This window comes from Drosophila guanche, unplaced genomic scaffold, assembly GCF_900245975.1.
Source record: "Drosophila guanche unplaced genomic scaffold, DGUA_6, whole genome shotgun sequence".
NCBI classification, from domain to species: Eukaryota; Metazoa; Arthropoda; class Insecta; order Diptera; family Drosophilidae; genus Drosophila; species Drosophila guanche.
The window spans coordinates 1,629,434-1,653,120 of record NW_022995751.1 but is presented as its reverse complement, the minus strand read 5'-3'; the positions used below and the strand labels follow the sequence as shown (position 1 = coordinate 1,653,120).

Below are 23,687 nucleotides of genomic sequence, written 5' to 3'. Positions count from 1 at the left end.
GAGAGCCATTCGAATCCACTCAAAATGGGGGACGACAAGCGGAAACTCGTTCCGAAAGTGGGCGTAGCCCGTCGACCCGGTGGCAGGCATGGCAACCAATCAACAACATCCCCGAGACGACAGCTGTGGCTCGAGGAACCAGTTGAGCGGGTTTTCGAGTCCAATTTCGGAGCTGTTGTTCCACTGCTCGTGGTGGTGGTGTGCTCTGTGTGTGTGGTGGTTGTGTTTGGTTTTGCCGTTTGCTATGGGTAGGCATATGGAAACCGGGCGTCATCGTCACAGACACATCACATCCAATGCTGCCGTCAGATCCGTGTGGCTAGAGCACCGGCAGTTTACGCAGTGGCCTCGAAGCTGTAACAACGTCGCGTCCGCTCAGCTCCGCTCCGATATCGCTCTCGAAACGTATTCTCTGGTTCGCTGGCTGTGGCTCGTTTCGTTTGAGCCACGATTGCCGTCGTTCTTGGGCCCCAACGTGTTATCGCGACACGCGTACGCATCGCTCTTGATAAGGTGTCTCGCCCCGTGCTCCTACCAACAACCAACCAACAACATATCGACCTTATAGCCGACGGCAGAGTGAACTGTTAACGAATGTGCTAATCAATGAAAATGTTGCAAACGCTCGCAAATTGATCCATCGGATACATTGTATCGAAATTATTTATAGCAACGGCATATTATATAAGGCGCAATCTTATGAAGCCAGTGACAACTGTTGGACGCTTGACAAACACTGATCAAGTCGTCCTAAGATCTACACGCTAAGCTCCTACACTCCGCACTCTGCTAGGGGAGGGGAGGTCCAGTTCGATAAAAGCTGGCTAAAGAATTTTGTGCAAAAGACTTGGATTAAAAACCGCCAAAATTGTGGAGGCAATTAAAATGAAGGTGAGTTTATGGCAGAGGGTAATACAGGAATCTGCAAGGGATTACCGATAATAAGAATCATCAAACAATAATACTTTCATACTAATGATGATATCCGACAGTTCTGATATGTAAATAGCAACAATACTTAGTTAGGCAGAAGTTTCCCAAGCAAGAACACTTTTAAAGCATTGAAAACTATTTTCTAACTATTTATTATAAACAAATCGGGTTGATTATGGCTTGAAACGCACTTTAAGTTTCTTTAAAGATATTTATCAACACCCTTCCAATTTCACATCTGCATTTATTGAGTATGTGTTTTAGCTTTCCTTTTTAATTGGTGCACGTGTAAGAGAAGACAACACTCTGTGACCCATAAAATGTTTTTTGTTGGCCCGCTGAGAGCATTTGGGCCAGAAAAAACGCAACAGGCGGCGTCTGGCCAACCATTAGATATGGCAGCGTGCCAGTGTGTGTGTGTGTGTGTGTGTGTGTGTGTGTGTGCGTGGACAAAGATCTTAGACTCAAAATCTAGATACAGATTCCGATCGAGATCCAATTCAATTTCAAAAGCAAAGCGATTTGATCTGATCACTCTAATAACCGCTGGAAAACGATGAGTTTCCAAAACACAGGCAGGCAGGCAACAGACAGACAGACAGACAGACAAAAAAAAACCACAACGGAGCGCGGTGAATATGAAAAGCACACAGATCGCACAGTGGGGGGGTGCATATCGGAGGAGCAGCTACGGAACATGACGGAACAGCCCACACTTTTGAGTGAATAAAAAAAATGATTTTCGGCTGTGATCTGCAGTGGATGCCAAACCCCCACAAATAGTTGATACTCGGCTGAACATTAGCTAAACATTTTCTCTCAATGTTGCATTGATCGTGTCGCCTGGATGATGTTGCTCAATTCAAATGTTCATTCAACAAAACAAAACAAAAAGATTTCATTTTTAGCCGGTTCTTTTTTTTTGTTTTTTGTGGGACTTAAACGTTTAATCGATTTTTGCACCCGCTGTGAGAGCTTTTTTTTGTGTGTGAGCCACCCACAGGATTTGTATTTTATATTCGGGTTTTACGTGTACTATAAAATACGAAACGAAATGCTCGTATTTTTGGGATGAGTCTGCAGAGAATTGATCATGATTTATGCTCGTCGATGATCGATTTGCCATGGCTTTGTTCAACGAATGTAATTTTCATTACCATATCAAATTGGACAAGGTGCTGACGCTTATTGCTGTGGCCCCCACACTGGACCGAAAGTGTTATAGATTCTCGGCGCAGACTCCTCCAACACGGATCGTAGACTATCCGATAACTGTCAGTGTGAGAACAGCGGGAGATCTACATAAGTCGGAGCCGCTTACAACCACAAAACCCCAGGCTTAAATCCCCGAAAATCAAATGTCAACAGTTCTAAGCCGCTGGCTTTGGTCAAACAATGGGCCGAAGACCTTTTCTTGACATCATCGATCTTGACCCCGCCCCAGTTGTTCGGCTCTGCTACTCTCTCATCCCAATCCCCAAGCCCATCCACAGCCTCAACCCCAACTCAATCCCAAATACAAATCCGAAAATGACGCCACTAGGCGCTTGCTTATGAATATTCAACAATGTATATGGGGTCTTTCTTCTGCCTGCCTTCTCTTAGGTAGTACACACGTCTCGCATCGCATCGCATCGCATCGGGTCGGGAGAAAGAGGTATAAAAAAGGCATAAATATTTAAGCGTTTAAATGTCGAATGTGCCTGCAAAGCCACTATAAAAAAATGAGAACAACAACATACAGCCATACATATTTCAATAAATGATTTTTCATTAATAATTCACAAGAAAATTGAAAGAAGCTAAGAAAAAAAGAAAAAGAAATAGAAAGAAATCCCCACATAAATATTACAAAAGTTGTGTGTAAAAACTTGTTGACGCCTTCCCCAACATATGAGATCCTCATGGCGGCTAGTTTTTCTTTAATTTGTGGCAAGAGTTGGAGTTTTGAGTTGGGTTTTAGCTAAGGGATTAGTCAAGGTTTTTACTTTGATCTGTGTTTGTATAGATTGTGGTTTTGGTTTAAGTTAATGCGGAATAAAAGGAATATAAATATGAGTTCAGACTGCTAAAGGGTAACAATTTAATGGATTATAGTTTCAATTTGTTGTTTTAGTTTCTTAGACTAGATGTAGCCATCTTAAAATAATTTTAGGGATCTAAAAACTGACTAGTAAAACATATACAAATCTTTGATCAAATTTTAACATTATCAGCAGAGTTTTTCCTTCACTAAATTAGCTAGTAATAATTTATAATCGTAATTAAACAATTGCTAAAATCATTAACCACAATCTAGCCGCAATAATCATGATAAATCTAAACTAATTCCCAACTTCTCACCGACTTTGCCATATCTGCAAATCTACTGATTACCTTTGAATGCTGAACAAAACACCTTTTGGTAGATTACACGCCTTAGTCCTCGTATTGTCTGCTTAAATCCCACACAAGAATCACCGGTACAAGCGCGTGCCAGTTGCATCTTGAGAGCTGGAAAAACAGCTGTCAGACCAGCGGTCAGCTAGAGACAGATTTTTCACCATACGATGATCATAATTGGCTTGACAATGCCCATATGCATCGAGTGTCCAGTGTCCAATATCGGAATCTGTCTAATTGTCAGGGCGGCGTCGACGTCTGTATGGCGTGACAATGCTGACAAGAAGTCTACGCCTTGGCCCTCTCCAGCCTGAACAATGGACAAGCACAAAAATGCATCTTGACTTGAGCCAATTGCCCCGATCAGGGACAAAAGAGAAACAAATATCACACCTTTGTTTATGCCCCCACGAACAACGCATAGAGACAATAGATCTCTCAAGCGGGCCTGCACATAGATGTGTTGTTTTTTTTTTGGTCAGTTTTTGGTCCTCTTCTCGGGGTTTGGGTTGCGCATGCGAACTGCAATTTTTCCCGATCTCTGTGGCAGGCATTCTCTAGGGAGAAACGTGTCAAAATCGCAGCAGCACTTTTAGCAGGTAAATGTGAAAAATCCTCTTCGAATGAACATCAAATGCAGAAGGCAGCAGAGCAGGGCAGGGCAGGAGAGGGCAGGAGACAGGCACAAAACCGCACAAAAGAAATTGTCTTGAGGAGAGTCGCAACGAGTCGAGGAGTCGAGTCGAGTGTCTTTCATTGTTCGTTTGAGTGCATCCACAAAATAGTCCTTAAAGGACGCTTAGTTGGCTTACAAATGATGCATGGCCATGGGGCAGGGGTAGTTGCAGGGGCAGGGGCAGGGGCAGACGAAGCAAATAAAATTGTAAAATGCCACAAATCATTCTAACTCCTGTCTACTGCTGGAACCCAACAACAGAAAAAAAAGGAATAACAGAAAGACAAAATCTACCCAAAGAAACCCGCCCCTAAATTGTCTAGGGCTGTGCGGCCTCTGTCCAGCAACAACCCCCTAAGGAGCTCTATCCATGTTCTTCTGGTGCTGGTACTTTTACTGGTCCTGGTCCTGGTCCTAGCCCTGGTGCTCCTTCCGGTCCTGGCCTGGCCTAACAATCCGTAACGACAAACCAATCGATTGTTGGCCCCCCAAAAGATTACACAAAAACCCATCCATCCTTTGGCAAAATAAATGTTCAAAGTTCTCTCTCTGCTCCATCCGTGTGTGTGTGTGTGTGTGTGTGAAAATATTGTTATTTAATTGCTTGACAATTGCAAATTGGCCCAAAAGAGGAGCCTCTTATCGATGTGGCTGATCTGTGGCACAGTAGCCGGATTGGGTAGTAGTTCGGAAGGGAAGAGGCTTCCTCGGAGGTTGACTCAAAACTAGTTTCGATACGTTTGAAAAGCACCGCTAAAATCATTCAAAGTCACCTCTGTCCCATAGACCAAATAAATTATCAGTTAGAACTTTGGCGGTGGCCCACAACCAAACACAAAAAAACCGCTTCAGACTTGATTTATTGCCGCACAAAAAAAAACCAGAGAAACAAAATAAAATTTGCATTGGGATTGGGCTGAGAGGCTGCGGCTGCGGCTGCGTGCGAGTGGAAATATGAAAATATTTTTTAGTAATTTATGCAAAATGCAGATTTAGCTAATTAATTGTGGCCAATGCCCAATAAAAAGTTAGAAATCAAACACGAAATCCCCTCCCAAAAACTCTGCACAAAGATCAGCTGTAAAAGAGACAAACTTCAACAAATGAAAAACGAAATCAATAAAAAAGCCAACTTATTGATGTTTAGTGGCTGTGACATGTTGACGAAAAGACAAAGGCATTACGGATTTTTGGTTTCGGATTCACTCGGACCCCCCCGACGACCCGTCCCAACAGGCAGACCCCGCCGAGACGGCTTTATGATGAATGCCTTAAAAATGCGAAGCATCAAAAAAGATGCAAAAAAAAGATATACAAAAAAAAAGACAAGAAAAACGCGTGTCGAAAACGTTTGAGATATTTGCGCGATTTATAAGCGATTTATTAGCACTCAAACATCGCGTATTCACTCCGAGAGGGCCAGAGAGTCAGAGAGTCAGAGAGAGAGAGAGACCCACACAGAGTTCTCTCTGTGGACCCCTTTGAGTGTGGGGTTTTCTCTCCAGCTAGAAATTATTTGCACAACTGTCGTTTGATTATCTTTATTCGCATATAAATTTATGCAAGCAACACAACAAAAAGTTCACTTTATAAAAAATATAAATATAAATATTTCAAATAAAAAATGGCAATTGAAATGTTTGCTGTACTGCCGATAGCCATAGGGCCAACAGGGTTGCCAAGTTCGTTTAGTAAACCCAATTTGTATGCAAATATTCAAGTGGAATTTATTGCTTAACAAATTGCAGAGCCACTGGGCGCTCAATTAAACAAAGTAACGCAATAACTTGGCATTCTTTATGCCGTCACATAACAAATTCGTTAGAGATTATCTTTAATTAAGAGATAATCTTAGATGTATATGAGAGGAGACTTCAAACATAATTTGATGCGACATTGCTACAAGCTATAATATTTCCATGAATACACAAATGTATATTTATTTTAGATCCATATCTTGAATGAAAATTTCCGACGTATGAGTTTTGTAAGGAAGTTCAAGCCATTTTTCAACTACTCAAAGATGTCTTGCAATCAAAAAACTGACTTTGACTTGCTCCCATTTAAAAGAAATCCCCAAAAACAAGAGGCTGTGTCGCTCCCGAGATGCGTATAAATTACAAGTTCAATTTGGGTTCGGAGTTTAGGTTTTTGGGCAGCTGCCGAAAGCCGCAAATGATTAAAACACGAAACAAGTTCAGGAAATCGTTTTTGGTGTCTCTAGAAAATCGTTATAGACCGTGGGGCGACCAGAAGCCAATCCGTAAAGCCATTTTCAGAGTGCCACCAGTAAAGTTTGGCTGTGTGTCTTTTTTTTCTTCTCTTCTTTTTGGTTTTTTCTTATATTTTTAATGTTGTCGGAATGTCGTTGACGCTGGTCGTTCGCTTTGAAATTTAATATCGAAACGTTGTCTATGCAAATGAACATTGCCACCTGTCTATGTTTATGGTGAAGTGGAAGTGGCAGTCCAGGAGCTTCATCTTCAACTCGAATTCGAGCTCTAACTCCAACTCCAACTCCAACTCCCTCTCCGATTCCATTTCGAACGGCAGCTATAGAAGCATCCAAAAAACGGTATTAGCTGCATCAGTCGAGCGATCTATCAACCGTCGATCTTTATACTACATACGAGCGGGAGACTGCGAGTAAGCGAGTTCTTTAGTGGATAATCTTTCTGTGGGAATAACGTGAGAACAGTGTCCGTCTCTTTGTCCGTTATGCAAATCACTTTCGGATCAAACTCTGGATACCCACCATTAAATAAAATATACGAAAACTAAAACGAAGAAAGTATTAAAATGAAATTTATTTCGTATGCGAGCAGCAGTCAACAGTTATAATAAAAATAACTAAAAAAAAATAAACGCGGCTGGGAGCGGACGGACACAAAGCCCGATGTTTGCCAACAAAAAGAACAACATCTTGGGGCTGTAAAACCACCAACCAGTCTCCCCAAGTGATATCCCAACCGAACAGAACCCAGCACGGAGATCATCTCGATGAGTCTGACTCTGAGTTGAGTTTTGTGTTTTGTAGTGTAATAAAGTGCGACATTTTAAGTCGTCGCCGCTCTTTGGGCAATAACTTGTCAACACTGGGGGGATACTCATGGGTATTCTGGTGACTCTGAGATACTGGATGGATACCCTGTCATCCTCCCTGGAATACACTTCTTCTCTCTGCCTCCCTCAGCTGAGATGAGTCTTTGTTTTTTTTTATTTATGTATAAACTTTTTTTTTATTTTGTGTTTTTTTCACAATTTTTGTTGAGTTTCTTTGGGGTTTGGCCTTTTAATGATCGCTTGTATATTATTTCCTTAAGATTAACACTTGTATTTTAGTTACTTTTTTTGGCAATTGTCAATGGGCCACTTAGCGCTTTTGGACAGCTGCATATCGCAGAACATTTCGTTATTTGGGAACCGCCAACGTCATAAAAACGTTGGCAACTCTGGCCCGAACCCATTTGGCCGTAAAATATTTTACGATGTTACGCCAATGTTAGGCCACGAAAAAACAACAGCAACAAGGCCCTGTCCCCCCAGTTTCTCTCTCTGTCTCTCTCTCTCTGTGTCCCTAACTGTGCGACGAGCTGTCTGCCATCATAATATTTGCCTAGGCTGAAAGTCCCCCCAAAACACTCTCTGTCTCTCTATCTCTATAAGGCCCGGATGTGCGTGTGATGTGCGAATATGTTGTGAAAATTGAAAGGCATATGCACATTTTGTCGCCAGTGATAAAATTTAATAACGCTGATAAATTTAGCAAAAACACGCTGGACCATTGACATAAAGCGGTAATTAAGTTTGCCAGAGAGATGCACACACCACAACACACAACACACACACAACAGCACCTATACACACGAGTCGTAACATGTTTTGTGCAGTGGATTTGTGCATCAGTTGAATGCAGCATACAGTGGGGATTCGTTTGGGGGAACCACTGGGAGAGAGGCAGGGCAAGAATGAGCTAAGAAAGGGAAATAATGCATTTATATTTTCAGAGAATTTAATCAAATATCCCACACGCAGCACCTTTGATAAACAACCCATAAACTCTCCCTAAACTTTAGTCAATCTTCACTATATTCCTATAGAAAAGTCTGCCCTTTTCATGGCTCTGTCTGTGACTCTGCGGCTCCTTCTTGCTCTGTTATAGCCGCCCATCAATTTGATTGGATCAATGGACGCGACAACAGCCACAGCTATAGACTGCATTTATACATATGCATTTATATATAGAGAAAAGGCAGACAGAGGGCGAGAAGCCATCCATTCCTGTCAGCGACATTACCATTAACCGTTTTCCGATGAAATATTTGTAAACATTTATCCAATTTATGGAGCGTGCGCGTATTATGGATATTCCACAGTCGATTCCCTGTTCGATTTTGTTGTCTGTTGATCGTAGGCGTCGTCCATTCATAAAGAGCAGTTCGTGTGGTCATTAAATAACAATCAGATGCGATACGATGATCTGAACTTAGCGCCAAACAAACGCCGACGTGTAAAATGTTATATTTCTTCTGTTTTGGTAGTAATATTTTAGCATAATTCGATGTGTATTAAATACAATAAAGCCCACGTCCAGCCAGCCGCCACTCGGATAACACAAAAAAGTAGCTCTAATTAAAAAGCGATACGCCTTTTTCGAAAGTCACCGAAAAAAAGAGTTATATTTATTTGACACAGACGCCCGTTGAAAATTTTCATGGCATATAAATCAACCAAAAAAGAGTTTACACAATACAAATATTGGTTGGTAGTTTATAGAGTTTTATTTTTATTTTTGGAGCTCTTTTATATTACGGTTTTTGGTTATAGCCTTCGCTGCAATTCGCTTGTTGCTGTTGTACGTGTATTTCGAGTATTTCTGTAGCTGAAAAGCAGCTTAAATACCGAACGATCGAAAGGCCTTAGGAAAACATTCGCCAAAAATCTGTTCAAGTGACAAGTGCTCAAGTTGTTGTCATAACTGCTTCGATATCAGCTGAAAGATATAGCCCCACACCCCGCCCCATTGTCAATGTTGTTGCTATCAAGCGGCTTTGTTTGGGTTTTGTTTTTTCTTTCTTTCTTACATTTATTTTGTATTTTTTTGTTTGGGAGCGCAACATTCTCACGGTGTATAGCCAAGGCGAAGACATGACAAGTCACAGCCACAGCAAACCAATTGAGTGTATGGCAGAGTCTCTCAAGGGCTTTTGTCATCCCTCCATCCATCCAACCATCCATCTATCGAGCGTCTCATTGATTCATTGATCCATCCATCCATCGATCGAGCCAAATCAGAGTGTGACGATGATGATGATCGCTCAATTTGCGCAATGACGTGAAGATTGTCGTAGTGGGTTTTTCGGGTAATCGATCTTCTAGGCGTGTCTCTCCTTCGAGAGCAAGAGTGCTCTCTTTTTGGAAGAAGATTTTCCCCTTTTCTGCTACCGGTTGCAGCTCATGCAGAGATCTTCCTATGGATCAGGTTCGACTCTCTCATGCACACACCGCTTTGTGGCTGGATCCCCTGGCGTGGGGAGGGGCAGATTGTAAATTTTATTGCATACTCTTCAGCGTCCCCGCTGCCCCGCTTCCCATCGTCTGTCGGCTATCGGCTGTCGTCTGTCTCTTCTTTTTATAGTTCTATCTTTGCCTTTTGTTTTTTCACCTTTATATGGCTATGGCTGCCTGCCCCGACAGTGTTATTTACGACATTTCGAGCCAAAAGTTGCAAGGTGCAAGTTTTAAATTGTGGAATTTTTATGAGGGCCAAGCAAAGGGAGTGCTGAAATAACACTGCGAGGGCCAGTGAGAGTACGAAGTATTCATAGCAAATAATAAACATAAAAAAAAGAGAGAAATGATAAAGAAACAGGCACAGAACTAGCATCAATCCCGCAGATAACCGACTGATAGCTTTATGACACCCGCAGAGATCTCTGCCATCAATCTCTCTATCGGTACGGGAAATCTCTGACCCTCAGCTGCACTATTGGACATTAGCAAAGGATTTGTGTAATAAATAAGTAAAGGTTTCCAAAGGGGAAGCTCTTTAAATGATTGTCTTTCCCCTTCGAGCTGTGGGCCACACTTTTGGCATAACTTTTCTGCAAAACTGGAAACTTCAGCAGCCAAGAAACCCATTTAAAATTCATGGCCAAATAGATTTATGCATCTCACACCCAGAAACACTCACGTGAGTGCAACCTCAACCGCAACCGGAGACACGACACGACACGACACGACACTCACGAGTAAATTACAGTCAAATGACATGCTCGCCAAAAATGCCACTTCAAATGGGTGTCGTGTCGCCTTTCCTTTCCTTTCCTTTCCTTTCCACTCCTCTCCTCCTCTTCCCGGGGAATATGTGTGCCTGACATCTGACATATTTTCAAAAGTGGGCATAGACATGACAACAACAATTGCATATGTATCTACAACAATGGCAACAACCGAGCCGAAAGACGGGGCTAGTATTTGTTGGTTCCCCCCGCCCGCAGTCAAGTCAATGTCTGGCCTTGCCACACAGCCTCTCTGGATCTGCATCTGCATCCGTGTGTGTGTGTGTGTGTGCGCGTTATAACGGGCGTTGGGAAAACAAATTGCTAAAAACACCCCGAATGCAGCGCCCCTCTCAACCCGCGTGGCAAGGCTGCGGCGCGGCTCCTGGTTGTGTTTTCGGGCGCGCAATGTGAAAAGTTAAACGAAAGTGACAGGCTGTGGCAGACACCGAGAGACAGGAGCCGGGGCAGGGGGCATATTCAGTCAACGCGCAGGCTCGTTGAGGGCACAGAGGAGAGCAGGGTGTAGGGGATGGGAGCAGAGAGAGAGAGTAGGGGACACCCCTAGGGGAGTGAGGCAAAGTGGCAGCCTACTGCCTGCCATTAAACGTGTCACACGCAGCACAGCACAGCACAGCGCACATCACAGTTGAAAAGTTAAATGGCAGCGGTTGTGGCAGTGGCAAGGGACTGTGGATGGGGGGACAGGCGTGCGCACACCAAAGAAATGAGCAGCCCATCGGCCATGTTAGGACGTAGTTATAGCTGCCACACACACACACACACACACACACACACACACACACACACACCGGTATCTCTCATAGATACACACATGTTGCGCTTAGCTATGATGGCGTCCATATTGCACATTTCTTTCTGTCAGATTTCAATGGAATTTCAACCTCAACGTCAACCCCAAAACCCAGCCCCGTCCAGGCCCAGCCGCAGACACATTTGTATTTGATAGTTTTTGTGTGTGAACTGTCATAAATTATTCTCATAGATATCTATTACGACGAGTACCACTGGTGGTAACTGACTTCTGGGTTTTCACCTCTCGGCTGTTGGTTTTTCTTTTGTTTTATTAATTGCTTTAGTCGCAGCTTTCGGGGCAGCCCTTTGATCTGCAGCGCCCGCCTTTGGGCCTAGTCACGGCCACAAGTTTCTGTTTAAATATGTATTTGTTTGTTTAAATTTATACTCGGTATTTATTCCCTGTCAATGGCAGTTTTCCGTTTGTGGTTGCCGGCAAAAAAAAACAAAAAAAAAGAAACATTCGTCAGCCAGGTTAACATCGGCTTCCGTTCAAAAGTTAAACGACAATTGTTTTGCCAACAGCAAAAGTTGACCAGTGGAAGTAAGGGAACGCTGTGCAAAAGGAGTCGAAGAGGAGGATACCCTTGTGGTTAAATATTTTCCAACTTTAGGGGAAAAAACAGCAGTGCAAAGTATTTGAATGCATTATGAAAGAACTTATAATGCAAAGAATTAGGAGAATTAAATCTCTTAGGCTAAAATATATATATCCATAATTTAGTAATAAATTCTTACCTTCACATCTCATCTCTTCAAGCAGCAAACATCTGTTTCAAATCGTAGTAGCCTCTGCCAGGGTATTAAAACCATTTTGTTGTGATTAATGGAAAAACAATTTGTGTCCGTTCCCGTCGCGGTTTTATTGGCTTTTCTTTCACTCGCACTCGCACTCGCACTCTCGCACTGTTTTATTAATGACTGAAAATACGAGAGTACATGCAAAATGCTGGCCATTAATTAAATGCTTCAAGTATATTGCATTGAATATTATACAGATAAAAATGCGCAACGAAATTGCTCACCAAAATCAACAATAACCAGATCAAGTAATTGAAATGTTTTTTACACATCAAGTGAGGGATAATGAGAAGGAATTATCATACAAGCAAATGACAGTTTACTTGGCGGCACAGACTAATGGGAAAATAATTAAGTAAAGTGATTGATAGATGAATTGTCGGGAAACATTTCGGGGAGCATCTCAGAGATGGGAACGTGTTCGTAGGCTTTTAATCTTTATTTCTACAATCGGTTGAGACATTTTAGATATTCATTTCCATTTTAATTTATATCATAAGCAGCGAGAGAACCATTTAAACTTCTTCCCATCACAATCCCCGACACTAAACCTTGAAATTAAATTCCCCAAAAATTCGAAGTAATCATTTTGCTGAATATTTAATATTTCCCCAAATAAAATGATAAATTTGCCGGATAATACACTCCTAATTGAAGCTCTCCATAAATAAGTGACTGCAATTTGATGCAGATTTTGTACAGCTGTTAAAATAATTGTTAAAATCGACACTTGCCATCGCCAGCACTAAAAAATCAATTAAGAAATTCCCCCCTATAGGTTGAGGTTTTTGCTTTCGGTTCGGTGTCTTTTGGTACTTTATGAAACGCAATAAAATTTGTTTGAAACACGCATTTAAAACGGCGTAACATGCAGGCGAGATGTTGAATATTCATTAGATCGATCGATCGGATCGGATCGGATCGTTCAGATGGGTCTATAAATTTCACATTTTGGGGGTAGACTTGAAGCAGTTGCCGGTCGCATCAGCAACAACAATACGGGGCAACAACAATTAGCATAAATCTTTTAAATTTATGGTTCAATTGTGAAAAAAAGAGCAAAAACAAAAAAAAACACAATACACACGCGTAAAAAAAAGAAGAGGGATAAAAGTCGAACGAAAAACTCGTCTGTGATAAGATTTTTGATGCGATGCTGTTATTGGCGCTGATCTTTTGTGGCTATTGAGATTTTGTTTTGTTTTCTTTTCCTGTTAAATATACATAAGTTAGTTGCTGCAGCCGAGAAATAAAACAGAAGCCGCCGGATTTGCCAGATTTATTGAACGATTTCATTTGAAGGCACAACAAAAGAAGAAACAGTCCGACGGAGGCGCTAAGCTTTTTCGGCCAACAGAGTTCAGAGATCGTACTCGATCCGTTTCGATCCGGTTCTGTGTTGTCCGATTTGCATAGAACAGATGAAGATCGATATGCACTATACCATAGCTAGAGATTCCAACTAATAATCTATTCTTTTTTCAGACTGAGCTGCGTTCCTGCGCAGCGTGTGGCGAACCAATCTCGGATCGATTCTTTCTCGAGGTTGGCGGCTGCTCGTGGCACGCCCATTGCCTCAGATGCTGCATGTGCATGTGCCCCTTGGACCGTCAGCAATCGTGCTTCATCCGGGAAAGGCAGGTCTACTGCAAGGCCGACTACAGCAAGTGAGTTTTCCACCCATCTAACTTATGCAGATCCCCCCGATACCTCAACGAGCTTTCCCTGGTTTTTTATGTTTGGGAAATTCCAATTGATTTTCCAGCTTGTATTTTGTGGTGGTGTGCACAAGTGTTTTCCAAATAGTTTTCCCACACATCTTCCCCGAGTACCAGAGCTGGATAATTGTAACAATTCGACAACGTTTGCGACTTAATCCATAAAGTCAATAAATGACAAAAGATGCAGCAGCAGCAGCAGCAGCAGCCAAAATGAAAACTTCTCCAACAAAATGCAACTTGCAAGCAAAAGTATCTTATGGATACATAAAGATACAGCCAGAGAATGATGGTAGATGGTAGATGGGGAGTCCAAAGGCAGGGAGAAAGGGAGTCGTTGGAAAACGGTGTCGACGTCGAACCAAATGAAAATAAACAAACAGACGCGCCGTGAGATGCTGTAAAAATATTTATTTTTCAAGTTAAGAATTTTAAGTGTGCATTGCCCGATGGAGACATCATACAACAGGGGCTTCAGCTCCATCTATAGCTTCAGCACCAAACCCCCTACTCAATGCCAGGCAGGTCCAGGTCCACAAACTCACGTCCGAGTCATGCTCCATACACATAGCTCCCCACCCTCTCCCATACATTGTTGGGGGCTGTTGTAAAAATAAGCTTAAAGGCTAACAATAAGCTACCAAAAAGTTGCCAACTCATTTGGAAAAAGTTTAGATAGGGAGATAAGAGAGCCACAACTTCCGCTTGGAAAATCAATCTCCAATATAAATATTCCAAGGAATATTCCTCCAACATGTAAAGCCCATAAAAAAACTGAAAACTGATTACAATATCCGTTCTCTCTGCCTTTTTAATTACAGAAATTTTGGCGCCAAATGCTCGAAATGCTGTCGCGGCATCTCCGCCTCGGACTGGGTGAGACGTGCCAGGGATTTGGTCTTTCATTTGGCCTGCTTTGCCTGCGATCAATGCGGACGCCAGTTGTCCACCGGGGAACAGTTTGCCCTCATGGATGACCGTGTGCTCTGCAAGGCTCATTATCTGGAAACGGTCGAGGGTGGCACCACCTCAAGTGACGGTAAGCGAAATGAAATCAGCAAACAGAAGCAAAACCCTTAAAGAGCATAAAACATCAGCGAACAAGTTGGAAACATGATGCACGCTTCAGTGGCTGGAATCGGTTGCCAATTTGGAACGCTTCACTGTTTTTAAGTACAGTGAAAACAGAGGAACAGAGAAAGAACTTAGCGCCAGTCGGTCGCCAGTAGCCAAGACCCAAGACCAGACCTGGAGCCGACCTTCTTCCCCTGATGAAATCGTGTCACACTCGTAAAACACAAAACCAAACTCTTCATCTCGGGTCAGGTCTGCGGCTGTGGCACTAACTCTGCCTCTGAGGCGACGTGATCGGCTTGAGAATGTCGTTGCCCCTGCCCCACAAAACTCTACTCCAGAGTGCGCAGAGACCACCAAGCTGGTCCGTCTGTAAAGTACTATAAACTATAAACACTTTTTGACATTTTCAATTTGGTTGGATGTCAAAATGCTTTTAGAGACCAGAGACCAGAGACCAAGTCCAGTAGTGGCAATAAGTCGCGTCTGCCCTACAGATACCCATTTATGATTTCTGTTTCTGATTCGAATTCCGCCTTTTATTTCTCGCTTGCAGAGGGCTGTGATGGTGATGGTTATCACAAGAGTAAAACGAAACGTGTGCGCACCACCTTCACCGAGGAGCAATTGCAAGTGCTGCAGGCCAACTTTCAGATTGACAGTAATCCGGATGGTCAGGATTTGGAGCGCATTGCATCGGTGACCGGTCTGAGCAAGCGTGTGACGCAAGTGTGGTTCCAGAATTCGCGTGCGCGTCAGAAAAAACACATACATGCTGGTAAGAATAAAAGTAAGTAGTGGATTAGTGCAGCATGCCAGCTCCCCCCTTAGACCCTAGAAGCCACAAGAAACCACAGTAGTTAAACCACTATCCCCGTATCCAGTATCCTGTAGAGAGAGAGACACAGACTTGAAGTACATCTAAGAAAAAAAAAAAAGTATTCACAATTTCTTCTGTTTTTCTTTCTTCTTCTCAACAAACGATTTCTGATTGCAGTACGCGAACCGGAAGGAAGCTCATTTGCGCGTCATATTAACCTGCAGTTAACGTATTCATTTCAGAATAACGCACAGAATCCAATGCATATGAACGGCTCTAAAGCGGGTCTATACCCGACACATGGTAAGAAATTTAAAACAAGTTTTTGGGGGATTTACTATCACTACATTGCCACAACTAAGTAGCCTAATTTCTTACTCTTTCTTTTTGCTACAGAATCCTCCATGGATGAGATGTCACAGGACTCGAGTGTGCATTGTATGCCCAGTGAGGTGTGACTAGAGCAGTCCTCGCCAGCACGAGCCCATCGCTAGCGGGGGCATGATTCAAAGCATGAATGAAAAACACTAAACGTCCTTTCCTAGTCAAAATTGTATGTGAAGCTTGCATATGAAATGAAAACAAACCCAGCAAAAACAGAAACCATAGCATTCCCCTCCCAGTTAGGCTTTGAGCATCCATCAAGCATCGTACCAGAAATCTCATAAAGAAACCCACAAAAAGAACAGAAAGACAAAACAAACAAACATTCCTGCATTGTAGTGTAAGAAGCTGCAGCTTAGTTAATTTAATTTAAATCAAATTTAAATTTAATTTAGTTTAATATTTCGATAGTCGCTAAGTGTTTCGCCCCCTGCCCTACCCCCCTCGTACATACACAATTATTCAGTTGTGTACAATTTAAAGATTGATAAACTGCTTGCCAAGGCTCCTGTAATATATTTATGCCTACGTATATCCTATCATTATCGTATGCCTACCATGAGAAACGTTGTTATTGTTTATTTTCTTGTTTTTTAAATGTATAAAAATCGCTATAAATATGCCTATACATAGCTGTATGTATGTATCCTATGTGTAGCATTTGTAAATATTAATTGATAGCCACAAATGGATACGAAATGAAAACGAAAAGAAAAATCTAAACACAAAAAACTAACATTTAGTTAACACAAATTATAATGAAAAATACAATTAAATGATGAACCGAAATCAATTAAAAAGAATGAATGAAAAAAAAACATTTTATAAACGAAATTTAAATGCATTTTTTATAAACGAAATTGGGATTATGTCGCTTAACTGGTTCACTTTCCCTACAAACTTCGTTCATCCTGCATCCCAATATCATTTGCTAATGCTAATGCCTCAAACGATCTCTTTGGGCAACACTCGAAATCGATTTCCGGTGCAGCTCCATCATCAACCTGTATCAGTACCTCTACCTCTACCTCTACCTCTACCTGTGCCCATTCATCGATGGATCAAGTAAAGTATCTTCAGCAGACAGTGTGACGACGACGTTCTTGGCCGTCATCTCATCTCCCCAGCTGCTGCTCTTGGGACGAACGGACACTCATGTTGCCAGTCATGTGGTTGCATTCTAGTGTTGCACTCAAAGTTTGGCCGTTAAGTGCAAAGAGAGGGACGAGTGCGTGTATTAATTGAATTATAAGCCTAGATTATGCAAAGATTTCCTGCCAGCCAGCAGCAGCAGCAGCTGTTCGGATCGAGCAATTTGTGTGTGGAAGATCATCATGATGATCATGCTTATTGGGATCGATTGAGAGTGTGAGAAGGCGGGTTTGGAATGACTTGAACATTTAGAGAGGACAGCAGCAGGGTCCGATCTGGGCACTGGGTACTGCACTTGTTTGTAATTTCTGTTGTTGGTTTATAATTGTGCGATCGCATTGCAGCCGAAGCCAGAAGACGAGGCTTTCCACAGCACGTTACGAAAATATCAACAAATCGTCATCATTAATAATGATCACTCCGGGGCAACAGACTTGAAAACACGGTTGCTATCAGTAGGTTGCTATTATACATATCGTATACGTCTTTTTTTCTCTCTCTTTTATTTTGTTGTTGTTTGGTCTCCGGCTTCTTCGGTTCATTTGTCAAATTTCACCGCGCCCCCAAAGAGATCTCCCGAGAGACCGATAGAGAGAGAGAGAGAGAGAGAGAGAGAGCGAGATCTTGAGATCTGTTGCCTGGCTGTTGTTGTTATCGTTGTTATTTGAGCAAACATTCAACACTTGAAGCGAGAGATTTTCGTGGCAAGGTACAACAACTCAATTCCCAGTGGTGGTGCCTCTGCACCTCTGTTGCCCTGCCCTGCGCTGCCTCCCTCGACCTCGATCTCGATCTCGATCCCCATGATACGACGAGAGTGTACAACAATCCCATGCTCTTCTCTACGGCAATGAAATTATGAATGATGTGATACTTTTGCCATTGAGATGTTTTCACAGTCGCGAGCCTCATGACATGCCCCAGCCATATCTTATTTGCTATATCTACATCGCATTCAAGATTGGGAACTGGCAACTCGAGTTTTGGCCTGACTCTGCCAAGCGGGCCTGTTCTGGGCTCTCTCCTGCTACCTCGTCCGTCGTTCCGCCGTGTGCTTGGTTGGTTTTGGTTTTGGTTCTGCTGCTGCTGCTGCTGCTGTTGCTGTTGCTGTTGCTGCCGTGTTTGTGTTATTTCTGCTGGAAATGAGCGATCGCGTGCAATAATTTGTAGACGACTCTGGTCTCGAGGCTGCGGCTGAAGCTGTTGGTCTGTCGGTCTGTTGCTGTTCCTGCACATGCTGCACATCATTTTTCAAAATCATTCAAACACTTGTTAAATATTTTCTTAACCGATTGATGATGATTGTGACTCGCAGAGATAGAGACACACAGACAGCGTACCGTCCCCATCCTGCTACAAAATTATTTGTGTTTATCAATAGGCAGTGAAAAAGGTCTCAAGTTCTGGAACTTCGATCTCAGTCTCAGTGTCCATCGGAGGCATTGACTTATTACGATTTTGTTTGGCCTTTTCACGCGCTGCCCCTGCCCCTGTGCCTGTGCCTGTCCCTGCCACTGCCCTACCATGGCCCGCTGAAATTAATTGATATTTGTGGTATGCGCTTTGTTGGGGTCCTCTGATCTTGCAGCTTGAATCTCTCTCGGAAGATATACATATGTATATCTTTGATGAACATCGACCGCGGCGGCCACTTTAAGCATTGATGATCGATTACAGAACGTGCCAGAGTGCCGGGGAGTCATGAAATGGGGTCAAGTGTGAGGATTGCCTCTCGATGATTGGGTATGCAAATTTTTATACTCCATGCCACATGCAACTGACAACACAACTCAACGCTCGTTTCATGTTTACCCTTCCCCCCTCCCCCCCCCCCTGTCTGCTCATCTCAATCCCAATAAGCTTTGTAATTTCTGGCTATTGGCCCATCATCGCCAGTGCATCATCAGCTTCATCGTCATGGTCGTCATCGTCAGATCAGCCTTTGAGGAGGTCCCAAACAAAAGGTGGCCTGGCCCGGCTCGGTCCAGCCTTCGCCTTTCAACACTTTCTGAGGACCAACCTCAGCGCTGATGGGTCTCCTCTCCGCCTTGTGCGTGCCTTGTGACTCATGCCGATTGGCATTTTAATTGATTTTGGTGGGGGCGCAAAAAGCTCGGTGCCAAAATCCTCGCCACATGAATCGCGCTGGCACACGTTCTATTTCTGCCAGTCAGGGGCGTCTCACTGGAGGGGCACCACACACACAGGCACAAGGAAAGCCAGAGCTGAGATACATACTTGGTTATGCCCCTCTTTGGGTAAGCCACTGCTCCACGGCTGTCAGTCACGTACACAGAGACACGGAGAGCCGTGCTACACCTAGGCAGGGGATCGGACATTTATCATGCTGCAGTGGCCCCGCAGATTCCCATTCCGACTGACTGCCTGCCTTGCCTGCGTAGGCGTTGGCCCGGTGGTCAACTGTCCAGCTTCCTCACTCTCTCTTCATCAGCAGCAGCATTGCTCTGTGTGCCATCATTGGGCGTTGGAGCACGTAAAAATGTAACACCAAATGGGGGGGAATCTGGTACAGAGAGGTATTCAAGGCATCGACAACTTACGCACATCAGTGCTGAGACTTTTTGGTTAATTTATAGCCAAAAATAAAGGGCCAGAAAAAGGTAAGATAAAGTGGAGCATATGGAAGGATATCTAAAGAAACTCTGGCAGATGGTTGCATGGGATAATAGCGATATTTTTTGAAGAGAGAAAGGCAGAATAAATTCCCAGAAATGATAACAGGTATTATCCACTTTCCTCTAGCTGCTTTATTTACCCAACTTTCTAGCAGCACTGATACGCACTGTGGCAGCTTCTTTTCTGTTCAATCCTCTGGGGCCAGGGCCAAGTCCAATTTCCATTTCGACGATGCGAGATGTGAGGAATCCCTTGCCCTTTGCCTTTTGCGTTTGCCTCAGAGTTTGCTTAACAGTACGCGCAGCGGCGGCGGTGGCGGCCAGGACACCCAGCTGTGGTCGCACAGGCCAACAAGCCAGGGAGGCAGCCACAACCGCTGCTGCTGCTGCAACACAAACAGCACAAGACAAGACCAACAGAAACAACATGGACATTGGGGACGACAAGCGGCGACTCCTCGGACTGCGAGTATGACGACAACTTTGGCAGTACACCTCAATGTTTGTGCAGGCAACATTCGCATGCAAGTCAGCAAAGTTTGCATTGACACGCAGCAGCAGCAGCAGCAGCAGCAGCAGCAACGGCAACGGCAGTGGAAGCAGCAGCATTTGCATAAAGCTGGAGGGGATCGCTGGCCAGTGGGGCAGGGGGGACTGTGGGCTGCTCTGCTGGTGTCATGGTGCCGAAAAAATAAAAAAACAGCAACCAGACAAACGCCAAGTGCACAGCAGGGCAAAACGTAGGAAGAAGCCAGCAATGAGACGGGAATCAGGAACGGGAACCAGAAGCCAGAAGCCAGGAGAGCAGAGCACAGCTCACCCGTTGTCCATGATGAAGATGGACGTGTTGCTGGTGGCTTCCCCATCAACATCACCAGGAGGGGTAACAGCAACAGCAACAGCAACAGCAGCAACAACAACATCCCCATTAGGCCGCACATAAACTGCATGCAATGAAATTCACTCCTGTGGCGTGGTCATGTTGCTACCGCGCTGCCCGTTGCAGTTGCAGTTGCAACTTGCAGTTGGAGTCTCTTCTGGGGCGCTCTGTCTGACTTATGGCAATTGCCAATGCAACATTTGTTGCCAGCGGGAACAAGGGAACGGAACTGTTTTGGCTGTTTGTTTTCTGCCACTAAAGATGGGGGCGTGACCAGACTAGTAGAAACCTCCTAAAGGCTTTAAATGACAGAAGGGGGAAGAAGGGGGAAGGTTGCCATTAGAGTTAACTTTCACTGCTCTTAAATGTTGCTGTGAAATCCTACAAAAAATTATTTCTCATATGTATATGTATGTATTGCCCCACTCGTGTCACGCTGCAATCACCAATTGCTTGTTGGATGGCAATTTTTCTTTATTTTACTTACTCATACCCCCCGCAAACATTTGTTTCAACACGTACGCGCAAATGAGTTTACAAGGTGCGATATTCATGTTGCTCTGGCTCCTGGCACCCCAGTCTGTGGATCGGGAAACTGTTCGAATCGTTGGATATATGTTGCTGCTGCTTGTCAATATTTACTATGCGCCGCAGTCGGGCAGCAACATGTTGCAGAGGGGTACGCAAGAGAATAAACTTGGCTAATCGTATATTTGCCATTTTTTTGTATATATATTAATAGCTGAGCGACAGGCGAATGTTTTTGTGTGCCGCCTCGTGTGTTGTGTTGTTGTGTTGTGTTGTGTTGTCTGTTGCCACATTTCTCATTCTTATGGTTGCTGCTTCCTTTGCAACAGCAGCAGCAGCAGCTGCTCCCTGGCTGTTGCCGCTTTTAGTATAATTTTAATTAACGCATTCGATGATGTTGCTGTTGTTGTCGCCTCCTGCTGCTGCTGCTGCTGCTGCATCGACCACTGCCGTTGTCGTCTTTTGGCCAACATGCTAAAAGGTGTTAATTGGCGAAATTTCCATGTAGAGCTCAGCCAAATGCAGACAGAGTTCTGCAGTTCCTTTTGCCTTCGAGTATTGTCAACAAGATTTGCTTTATTAGCCACTTTCGGGTGGCTGCAACATATCCACCGCACCAACATTTGCTTTTGTCTTCGAGGTTTTGCCTCACTTTTTGAATTAATGAGCAAGGCAACCCAACGGAACACCCCTGGCACTCTGAACGTACCTTTTGAGCTACTGATGAGTAAATATTTTCATGGTTTAATTTCATAAATTATGACAATTTTCAACTCTTGAGATGCCGACATGCTCCCTTCGTACATATTGAAATCCCTAAGTTATCGCGTCCAAGGGGGGGCAATGGCTATGGCTGTCCTTTCCGAGGCACAGAGTGAATTATGATCGCCACAGCAAATCAACTTAAAGTGCGCACAGTCCCCCACTGGAGACAGCAGATACCGAAAAGCTCCTAAATTTTACTTAAGAACGTTCTGAACGTCTCTCTGGCCCCATCAATGGGGCAGCTGACATTCACACACACACACAGAGTCGCACAATGGCATACAGAGTCTATACGCTGCTGATTCTTTTTCTGAAGATGATGATGACTATAATGATGATCATCATTAACACCTTTCTGCCGCACAGAGAGCTCCGAACTCCGCTCAACCACTCTGTGGAGCACAATACATCTCAACAACAAGCTGCGCAAAATGGGGGGGAAAAAAGAGAACGCAGAGAGTCGGAATCGCTGGAATAAGTAAGGAAAATATAAGAAAATAATTCAAAATGAAATTTGCTTTATGATGCGCAACCGCGCGACGTTCCTACGCACAGTGGTGTGAGATACGGAGAAGATTTGGCACACTTTTCGATGTTGAGAAGAAGCCTAAAGGCAGAAAAGACTCAAGAGATTGAACAAATTCTTCCCTTACAGTTGGGAATGGTAAAATTATATGATTTAAAGAAGATAATCAAAGAGTTAAAGTTCTTAGACACATGCTTGAAACATTAATTGAATCTTTAATGGAAAGTAGTTCCCTACTTCTATCAAATTTACCTCGAATTCAATACGAAACTATTACATTTTTCTTTATAGCAAATTCCTCTTCAGCTCTAACTTTTGTTAGCTAATCGAAATCATATTTTGCACCACTATTCTGGGGAGTATCTGCGTTGATATGAAATATGTGTCGGGCGGGCAGGCAGCGGAGATTTATCGAGCGCGAAATGTAATACGCGAGCAACGTCCACCGTTGGAAGCTCCACATGGACATGGAGACGGAGAGATGGAGCTGAAGCTGGACCTAAGGAGGGAATCCCAATCGGAATCGGAGCTGGAGCTGGAGAGCAGAGTAGGAGATCAGCGGCCACCGTTTTGAATTGGCTTAAGCGACGCCGCCGCCTTCGACGACGACAACAACAACGACAAAGAGGCATCAGGTTGGGGCGACTGGATGCTCGATTCGGTTCGCTTATAAACTGCATCCTGCTGCGATTCGCGTCTCAAACGGTTGCCGTTGTTGCCTCCGTATGTGTGCACGAGTGAGGGGCAGGGAAGGGTACTGGGAACAGCGACAACGACTGGACATTAACTAATGCATGCATTTATTTTTGTTATTTGTTGGGGCAGAACCCACAGAGCAGTGTAAGGAAGAGAGCACAAAGCGAGAGCAAGAGAGAGTGGCAGGCATATGGATGGGGTAGGGATCGGGGAGCAGGAATATTGTATGGAGGATCTGCTCCAATAACTCATGGTGACACTACTAAAGCGGCGATTTGTAGCCGAGCATAAAATAAATGCGGATTAGACTTTGTAAAGGACAAAATGCTCGTGTGTCTCCGATTTATGGGCGCATTGGCTCCACACGGGGCGTGGCTGACAGAGTTTCTCGAAATGGGTTTTCTATGTGGCACGAATGTTATCAAAATCAGTTGGGTAAATACAAAACCCGAAACTCTCGTCTCGCAAAAATAACAAACGTGACAAATTTCTGTGAATTCAACTGTGAAAAAATTTGCTGGAGAGTACAACAAGTACAACGGAGGAAGCGTAACAAAAACTTTGTTGCAACAAAAACTTTACACAACTTTGCAGGAAGCACAAAGGGTGAGTGGGGGGG

The 23,687-nt window shown here is 43.7% G+C and overlaps 2 protein-coding genes across 4 annotated transcripts in view; one reads left to right on the top strand and one right to left on the bottom strand.

Moving 5' to 3' along the window:
• Window positions 1–290: 290 nt before the first annotated feature.
• LOC117587297 (LIM/homeobox protein Awh) lies at window positions 291–16,513 on the top strand. 3 transcript variants are annotated; one of them, XM_034277886.1, is made up of 6 exons: window positions 292–891; window positions 13,375–13,556; window positions 14,429–14,646; window positions 15,238–15,471; window positions 15,679–15,804; window positions 15,898–16,513. In XM_034277886.1, exons 1-6 carry the CDS (start codon window positions 886–888, stop codon window positions 15,957–15,959), a joined length of 828 nt encoding a protein of 275 aa, XP_034133777.1. In that variant the 5' UTR covers window positions 292–885; the 3' UTR covers window positions 15,960–16,513. The 3 variants fall into 3 exon arrangements, with proteins under 3 accessions (XP_034133779.1, XP_034133777.1, XP_034133778.1); XM_034277887.1 differs by having other exon boundaries at window positions 15,238–15,459; window positions 15,898–15,988; XM_034277888.1 differs by lacking the exon at window positions 15,898–16,513 and having other exon boundaries at window positions 291–891; window positions 15,238–15,459; window positions 15,744–15,793.
• Window positions 16,514–18,209: 1,696 nt separating this feature from the next.
• The window catches only part of LOC117587300, a 25,111-nt gene continuing 19,633 nt past the window's right edge, over window positions 18,210–23,687 (bottom strand). Inside the window, exon 5 of the mRNA XM_034277893.1 lies at window positions 18,210–18,213. The gene's annotated coding sequence lies outside the window, so the exon portion shown is untranslated. The remainder of the gene's footprint in view (window positions 18,214–23,687) is intronic.